The sequence below is a fragment of the Henckelia pumila genome, unplaced genomic scaffold (assembly GCF_033568475.1).
Source record: "Henckelia pumila isolate YLH828 unplaced genomic scaffold, ASM3356847v2 CTG_549, whole genome shotgun sequence".
NCBI lineage: Eukaryota > Viridiplantae > Streptophyta > Magnoliopsida > Lamiales > Gesneriaceae > Henckelia > Henckelia pumila.
This window is the reverse complement of record NW_027331861.1, coordinates 217,704-227,493: the sequence shown is the minus strand read 5'-3', so window position 1 is coordinate 227,493 and position 9,790 is coordinate 217,704. Positions and strand designations below refer to the sequence as shown.

At 31.9% G+C, this 9,790-nt stretch overlaps 1 protein-coding gene across 1 annotated transcript; it reads left to right on the top strand.

Annotated features, from left to right (window-relative positions):
• The first annotated feature begins 2,340 nt into the window (after positions 1–2,340).
• On the top strand, positions 2,341–6,241 carry LOC140873403 (pentatricopeptide repeat-containing protein At4g01990, mitochondrial-like). The gene is made up of 2 exons (XM_073276504.1): positions 2,341–2,645; positions 4,814–6,241. Exons 1-2 carry the CDS (start codon positions 2,373–2,375, stop codon positions 5,978–5,980), a joined length of 1,440 nt encoding a protein of 479 aa, XP_073132605.1. The 5' UTR covers positions 2,341–2,372; the 3' UTR covers positions 5,981–6,241.
• Positions 6,242–9,790: the final 3,549 nt, after the last annotated feature.

The window sequence follows — 9,790 nt, the reverse complement described above, 5'->3', positions numbered from 1 at the left end:
TGACATCAAATATCTCAAGTTCCCTAAATTTAGTGCAACTATAGTGAGTCATCTAGCTCTGGAAGCGAATCTACAATCCATGCCACTCAACTATAGGTCTCTAAACGTCATTTCGCAATCTAGGCTAATCTGCCCTCTATGCTTTTAAGGTAGGGGTTCAAGATGAATGCAACATAATCTTGATACATTAAATCATTCAAATACTGATAAACATCTTGAACACACCATTGAAGAATTATGCAAGTCAATAATAACAAGTAAATCACATAAGAGCATCTAAACAAGCAAGTATGTGATTTTAGGAAAACTCGAAAACCACCACGTTCTCGAGTTGTTCTACCTGGCGAGGATAATGTCGAATCATACTTTCGATCATAGCTTTGACATACTCAAACTTGCTAGCATCAAATCTGATGACGTATCTAACTTTTATTCATTTCACGCTTTCTCATCGATGTTGATAATTGATCAAAGTCTTGATTCAACTTTAATTGTTCAAACGGCTCGAACTCGTCGATTCGACTTCGATAACTTCAATTTCCAACTGAAATGAAGTGTACCATATGCTTAATATCATTCTCAAATATGATATTTAGTGCTAAGTTCAATCTATAGCTGATATCGGATTAAATTGCAAACCGGCGGCGTAACAGTTCGAAGTCGGTAATTTCAAATGGTTAAACATCAATATTATCATCATCTTAACAATATAACATCACCAATTTCAGCAGCATAACACGTGAATATCAGCCCCTAATTTTCAGATTTTTGATAAATCGTTCAAAAATCATAAACATGTTCAAACGACGATCTTTTCTCGATCCGTCTTAGATATGTTATCGTCGTATGTACTATAACATGTTTATACAATCAAATCGTAATTCTAACAACATTTTAAAATTCAAACATGATAAAATTTCATAAAACTTACGTTAAAACGTAGCACTCGGAGCTGTGATCTCAAATATATGATCAATCAGAAATTCTACCGGACGGATCAATTTTTACGGAAGCTTGAAAAGGTTGAAAATGGCTTGAAACCCTTTCTTTTCTTCTCTCTCGTTTTCTTGCTGGGTTTGGTCTGAACATTCTGATAATTCTATGCAATTTACACGTTTAAATGGCAAGTTTCAAGGAAAATTGCACTTTGGCCCCTCCATTTTGGTCTAATTGCAAATCAGTTCCCGAACAAAGCGATTTAATTCAATTTCAATCTTAAATAATTTAATAATAGTAGAATTTAATTATAAACTCTAAATATCCTCAAATTAAATATTCTTGAATTAAAATTAAATCCTTTCGGACCTTATCACATTTTAGTCCTTGAATTTCTCAATATTTGCAAATTGGTCCTTGCTCGAATTTCATACTCAAATTAAATCCTTGATATTTCTAATCTTGGAATTTACATCTTAAATTCCATAAATATCAATTCAAATATTTTTAATCTTTTAATTTAAGAATTCCGGATATTAAAATCTTAAAATCCGAAAAATCCTCAAATTAAATATTTTTAACTCAAAATTGAAATCTCTAATTTCCATAAATTCTTAAAGTCATATTTTTTCTTATTCGGAATTTAAATCGTAAATTGCGGCATTAATAACTTAATATTTTCGGGTCTTACATCAACAATCTTAATAAAAATAATAGATAAAACACTGAGAGTCCGTTATTGAGAAGCTGGAGGGTGAAAACATTTTTTTTTAAAAAAAAAAAACCCTTTTCTTAAAATTGTTCTATTTGGTTACAAAACCATTTTATAAAAAAAAATTTAAAAAACTATTTTAAAAGTTAGAATTTCTAGTTTTTCGGCTTTTACTTCTAACTATATTTAAAATTTTGAATAAAAATACTTTTTGAACATCAATTAAAACACCAAAATTGCTTCAGTCTTTTAAAATAAAAACACTTAAAAAAAGTTGAATTTAACCATTTTTTTAAACTTTCAGCTTCTGTATTCAAATTGAACCTAAAAGTATTTTAAAAAAATGAAAAAATTTTTTTATTATAAGTAACCAAAGTCAAAAACAAATCCCCTAAAAATATATGAAACTTTAGAGGCAAGTTTATCTTGTTTGTCAAAACTAGTTTAGTTCAAGGTATAATATTAATAAAAAGTCTAACAAATCATGATTTATCAAGTCAACACTATAATATATATATATTAAGCAAGAACACCTTAATTATTAATTAATCTATTGGTATGCTTAACCTAGAAATTACAAAAGATCATATATCATATTAAATTCACACTTTGAAAAATAAATGATATACATACAATATACGTATTAATTATGTATGTTAGAGTGGAGATGAATAATTTGGTTACTAGCAAATAGTAGGGTAGGAGTCAAAAGCCCTTGGTCTTGATGGCGACTCGTAGAATCAGCGGTGTAATCCTCCATGAATCATCCCCAGCATTTGCTCGATCGTTGTGTACGGTGAAGGAATCAACGAAGACGGTGAAGGAGATGAAGAACCTTCTGTTCAACAGAGTTTCCAGGCTCTCTCCTTCCTCCAAAACCACCGCCAATGACGTTCTTGACAAATGGGTGGCGGAAGGGAATCCCGTCAAGCGCTTCGATTTGGTCAACCTCATCGGTTATTGCCGGAATCGCAAAAAGTTTCCCCTCGCTCTTCAGGTACTTCTTTCCCATTTCCAGTAGATGATTAGAAAAATGGATGGCATTAGCCTATGGGGATTATATGCGCGCTTCTCTGTCAAGGGTTGATCCCGAATTTCTCAAGGTTTCAAATTTCAAATGCGTGTGAAACTGTGAGTATCGACAAGTTCTTGAAGAAAAAAAAGTTGCGGATAGAGAGTAGTCTGTTTATTTTGCATTTTGTTTCACCTCTGTGAAAAATTTCTGGGTCCAACCAAATGTTTGTAGCTGACTTCATTAAGGTATGGGCTGTGTTGACTCAGAACTTTGACAATGAATCAAAGAAGTCGAGGTAGAGAAAGCTCGAAAATTTTAGCTTATGTATCCTTTCCTTGCAACCCTATTAAAATGCACCTTAAAAAACCTATAAGGTGCAGCAAGATGCATTCTTTACTTCCAAGGCACAGCCTTTACCAAAGGAATGCACCTTAGCAAGTTTATAGGCTCAAAGGCTTCGCCGCACCGCACCTTGGTCCTAGACTCGCTTTATATCCTTGAATTACAATAAAAGAAGCCTTGACAAGAATATCTACGCGTAGCTCAAAGTATCTTTATGGAGACAGATCCTAATCCAGTCTATATAAGACATTTCTCTCTAGGACTAGGTGAACTTAGGTCGATAGTGGACTGGTTAGAGAAATATAGCATTAAATCTATAAACATTCACTTCCATAATCAGAATAAGCTCCCCCAGATTTAATCACATATGCGGCGTTAATAAATAAATGACAACGAAAGCTTCCATGCAGGTCTTCTTAAAAGTGATGTGGCATTAGAGTTCGTCTAAATGGTGTTATGAATGACTCGTGTGTTTTTATAAATGTTTCATGTTGGAAATATGTGTCAGTTCGTCTTACTATTGGTTGCCATTTATTATTCTTCTCTGCAAGGCCTATAAGCTTATTGTCAACCTGACTCGTGCCATGTCTTCTTCTTGGCTTGGAACGGAATAGCATGGGTATGAAATCAAATTTGGAATGAAACGAGGACGGGAAAGGAATGATCTATCATATAAGTTTCTACTATCAAAGAATGAGAAACAAATGAGATATTTATTCCTTACTTCCAATCTTATGATTTGTAATTCAACATAAATCTTTTGATGAAATGAATTTATTTTTGATGGCCAAATCACCTTTTAGTAAAAAAATAAAAATAACCGAAACAACCATTCCCATAAGATTGAGTTCTCCCATGTCTAATATATATCAATCATGAGTTTGGAATAATTCCGGGAATGCTGATTCTGTTCCCAAACTGCATGCCAATCTAGTTGTAGATGAGCATGCCATTCTCAGCTTGGTGTGCGAAGATAGGTTGAGAATGCAACATCCCGAACTTATACCAAAACATATGATTTGTATGATTGAGACATGAAAATACTCATTCCCATGTTCTTGATTATATTCATATTTGATTTTAGTAATAATGATAAAGATAATAAGTTAATAACAATAATAATAAAGTTTATAATAATTGTTATTTTAATTTTTGTAAAAGTTGATTTGGTCTTTCATTGAAAAGTAATTGTATTCAATTCGTACCATTTATTTGAATCACCAATCATAATATTGAAATCAGGGAAGGATCAAATAAGTATTCATTTTCTCTCTCTTTACTTTTTTTTATTTTTTTTATTTAGATAAACTATCTTCCTTTCACATCCTTGTTCCATTTCAAAACCGTGCTCATAATAGTCTGAACTTGTGTCGCTCCAAACTTATGATAGCTCCTCAAAACTTTGCCTTGTCATGGATTGGGATTCTAGTATTTTAGACTCATTAATCCTTACAGACCACACTGATTGAGCTTATAATAATTGGAGCTCGTACCCCTTTCCTTCTGGAGAACTCAAATTTTCCGACTTGTTGGGGGTTGAATTTCCGCCCCTATTCAATCTCTAGTTCTTCTACAGTTGCTCTCACTGATGGATCAACGATCTGACCTGTTTCTCAACTTAGTCTGTTAGCCCTGTGACTACTCAAAATAACTTATCCGTACGAAAATATTTAGCAGGCTTCTTTGTACCTAAATTTTGTGCCTTTGAAGTGAATTTTATTGCCTTTGTGGAGTCAATTTCACTGTTTGACTTATAATTTATAGATGTGCTCTGACATGCATTTTTCTTTTTATTATGTTCACATCAGCTGTCTGATTGGATGGAAAAAACGAATTTCAAAATAAACAATGCTGATCAAGCTGTGCGTATCGACCTCCTCTACAAGACAAAAGATTTAGCTTCGGCAGAAAAATACTTCGATAGCCTCCAAGACTCAGAAAAAACTGCGAAAACCTTTGGTGCGATTCTGAGCTGTTATTGCAACGAGAAAGCATTTGATAAGGCTTCAGAGACCTTTGAGAAAATGAAGGTGTTGAATTATGCGACCACTCTAAATTACAATAATATGCTTGCGCTCTACCATAACATGGACCAATCCGAAAAGGTAATCTCATTAGTCGAAGAAATGGAGGAGAAACATATCGCTATTGACGTTTATACTTATAATTTATTGATTAATAGTTATGCTGCTATGAAAAATTTTGATGCTGTTGAAGAAGTTGTCGAGAAAATGAAAAGTAATAACGTGGAGTTAAGTTTGTTTACATTTGGAAATCTAGCTACCATATATGTCAATTGTGGGTTGTTAGAAAAGGCCAACCATTTTCTTGAAATGATGGATAAAAAGGATGATCACGTGAAAGGGTTTGGAGTTGAAGCTTCGCGAACACGTATGAAGTTGTACAGTGAGATGAATGATTTATCAGGAGTTAAACGGGTATGGGAGTCTTTGAAGTCTACTGATGGGCACCCAAGTAATACTAGTTATCTCTCCATGCTTGTAGCTCTTTCCAAACTCGGGGATCAAGAAAGCCTAGAGAATATTTTTAAGGAGTGGGAAATGGGATGTTCCCATTATGATTTCAGGTTACCGAATGTGTTACTAAAGTTTTACCTCAGACGGGACATGATTGAGGAGGCCACAACGCTCTACGACAATTTGGTTAGCAAAGGGATGGAACGTTATTTAAGCACAGTGGTCTTGTTTGCTACTCTATGCATAAAAAAGGGACAGATAGATTTGGCTCTTAAGTATCTGGAAACAGGCATGGATAAAGCGAAACAGAAGGAGAAGGAATTTGTTCTATCAGAGGAAACAATTAAACTTTTTCTGGATTATTTTGATGAGAATTTTGATGAAGATAGAGCTGAGAAGTTTGTCCACTGCATGAGGAAGATCCACGGAGTCGAATCCTCTGTATGTGATTCCTTGCTTTCAAAGATCAGAGCATCCAATAGGGCCATTGATAGCTAAGTGGTTTTGCAGTTTCTTCTCCAGGTAGCAGCATAGTCTCACCCATGCACTTATGTACTACTTGAACCATTTGCTCTACTTGTATGCAACTTGCCCTTTACTAGGGAGCTTTAAATTATTTAGAGAATGCACTGTATTGTTTTGTGTTTTTTTTAATGCTTGTAAAGACGTCTTTAACATAAATTTTGGTGGTTGTACATCAAAAGCTATTAGAGAATTCACCCAACAAAGCGAAGAAAATAAATTAAAAATTTTGATCAATAGCTTTGCATAAACATTTTCAAGAACTTCACTAATCAAGGGAAAAATGAAATCGGATGTTTATTATTTTGTCATTTAATGTTTCATCGATTTATATACAAAAACATATAATAAAAGCTATAATAGTGTTTGGATTTCTGTTCTTGGGAAATTAATGTCATGCCAATATTTTAACAATTATAGTAAATAATAAATTATTAATATCAGTTATTTTAAGGGTAAATTATAAATTCATACCCAAACCTATTTTCATCTTACATTTTAATACCTAACTCATTAAAACTTATTTTTTACTTCCTGGAGAGAGAAAATTTTGTTTAAAAATACCAATTCTACCCTTATCTATTAAAAATCCTAATAAATCAGTAAAAAAAAAAAAGGTGAGATAATGGATACTAAAAACAAAACAAATCCAAATAGTATTTATATAAAAATTCAAATTAAAATCAAAGAACATAAACCATATCATATACATGTTTATGTTGATACAGGAGCAAGTATGTGTCTAGCAAGTAAACACACACTCCCAACTCATTATTGGAAAAAATACGACAAAGGATTAAAAGTTCGAATAGGAGATGGATCAATAATCATGCTTAATACAGTAGCAGAAAAATTAAAAATAGAAATAGAAGAAACAAAATTTGTAATACCCATTATATATCAAATAGAATCAGGAATGGACATTATAATAGGAAATAACTTTTTAAGAGAATATCTTTCTTTTACACAATTTGAAAATTACATAACTTTAAACAAAGGATCATCAATGATTTATATTCCTAAAATACGAACAGCATTTCGTGTAGGAAATGAAGGATTTACAAAGAATTTTCATAAACGAAATACAAATCCAATAGAACTAAAAATAGAGAATATTTTAACAATTAATCATGAAAAAGAAATCATGAAAAAATTTCATGATATTTGTTCTGAAAATCCTCAGGACAAAATTAAGAAAAGAAAACAATTCATTGCTTCAATAAAACTTAAAGACCCTAATATCACAATCTGTGAAGCACCAAGAAGATGCAGCATGGATGATGTAAAAATATTCAAAAAGAGGTTCAAGAATTACTAAAACTTAAGATAATCATCCCAAGCAATAGTCCACACTCTTCACCAGCCTTTTATGTCAGTAAGAAAGACACTGATAAGAAAAAAATGATAATTGATTATCGAAAAATGAATAATGCAACAACTATTGATGGATATTACATCCCAAACAAGAATGATTTACTATCTTATATAGGAGGAATGAAATATTTCACTAGTTTAGATTGTAAATCAGGATTCTGACAAATTCAGCTAGAACCACAAACACAATTGCTTACATCATTCAGTTGTCCAAAAGGACAGTATCAATGGACTGTATTACCTTTTGGACTTAAACAAGCACCAGGTATCTTTCAAAGATATATGGATGAATCTTTTAAATCATATGTAGATTTTTGTTGCGTTTATATAGATGACATATTAATTTATTCAAAAACACTTGATCAACATTATAAAGACCTCATGACAGTATAAGATATTTGTCATAAAGATGGAATTATACTTTCTGAAAAGAAAGCACAATTGTTTAAAACAAAAATAAATTATTAAGGATTACAAATAGAAGATGGAAAACATTGTTTACAACAGCATATACTTAAGAAAATTCACGATTTTCCTAGTGAAATCAAAGATAAAGATCAATTAAGAAAATTTTTAGGATTATTAACTTATTATGGAAATTACATTAAGAAACTTGCAGAAATCAGAAAACCTCTTCAGGTAAAACTTAAACAAGACTACAAGTGAAAATGGTCTAAAGAAGATACTAATTATATAGATACTATTAAAAAGAAAATAATTAGTAATCTTTCTGAGTTATATTTTCCTTCCAATAAAGATATTATAATAATTGAAACAGACGCTTCAGATGAATACTGGGGAGCATGTTTAAAAGCTTATACAGGAGAAAGAAATTTAGAAGAACTTACTAAAACAGCTACTAGAAATAATGAAGAATTATGCAATTATACATCAGGAACTTTTCAAGGTGCACAATTAAATTATCATTCAAATGAAAAAGAATTATTAGCTTTAATATTCACAATTAGGACTTATGAAATTTATCTTATTCCTAAACCATTTTTAGTAAGAACAGATAATATGAATTTAACATATTTCAAGACAAGGAAAATATCAAGAAATGCAGGGAGAAATGCAGCAAGACTAATTAGATGGCAATTGGAATTGAACCATTATCAGTTCGAGATCCAACATGTCAAAGGAACGGATAATTCATTACCCGACGCATTAACCAGAGAACTTCATCCAAATTATACTATCCGTAGTAACGGAATAACAAAAGAGATCCTAAGTGATCCAGAAAATGACCACGAGTCATCCGAACATGCCTTAGAAAGCATGTGAAATATAAATTGATGAAATGAGATTTATATTCAGATACATGAATTATTTTATGACTTTCAGTCATCCGAACATGCCTCAGAAAGCATGAGAAATATAAATTGATGAAAATGAGATTTATATTCAGAAACATGAATTACTCTTTGAGTAAAGACAATCAATCTCATTTATGAAGATTGATTCAATTCTTGCAAAAGAATTTCATAAATGCAATGATACGCATAATAAAACTATCTGAGTTACTCACGAAAAAGAGTTAAATTTCTAACCATTTATATATATATATGTGTGTGTGTGTGTGTGTGTGTGTTTTATTATGCAGGATGAAACAATTAAATCAATTAGAAGAACAATTGATTGACATAGATGAAGAAATTCAGATTCTTCAACAAAGAAAAAAGAATATAAAAGGAAAAATTCAGAGGATTAAAGAAAAGATGACAAAATAATGGAGATGAATGAAAAACAGTCAGTGGTCACAACCAACACTGATAACCAAGAAAAAGAAAAGAAGAAAGAACCGGTGGTCACAGCCAACATCGAGAAAAATTATAAAAAAAAAAAAAGAAAGGACGTTTAAAAGTGCACTTGAAGCAAGAGAAAGAAAGATGGTCAATCTGCGACCACAAAAACCAATTTTTGAAAAAACAAATTTTCCAGAAAAACTCAAAACTGAATTCTTTGAAACACTAAACTATTTAAGAATAGCCAAACCATCTGCAGAATCTTGACTACAAACTTGTGACACACAGAGCATATCAAGAGCAAGAACACTGCAAGGTGCTCCAGCGCATGAAGTCGCAAGATTCTTTTCAAATGGATTATTAAGTGGATTGAAAGTCAGTCCCAACAATCAAGAAATAGAACTATTTCCATATCAGTTGAGAAATAGTATCATCCAGTTCAAGAAAGCAGTCTTTAAGGACGATCCAGTATTAACATTGAGTATTCACTCAACCCTTCCAGATTGGGATGATAACAAATTCTATCAACCAATGATATATATTCAATGTCGAAAATAAAAAGACAAGTTCTTATTCGAAGGATCAAATGAAGAGAAACCAGTAATGGATATCTCAACACTTCCTGTGATAAGAATAAAGACATTGATTGACATGATCTCAAAGACAG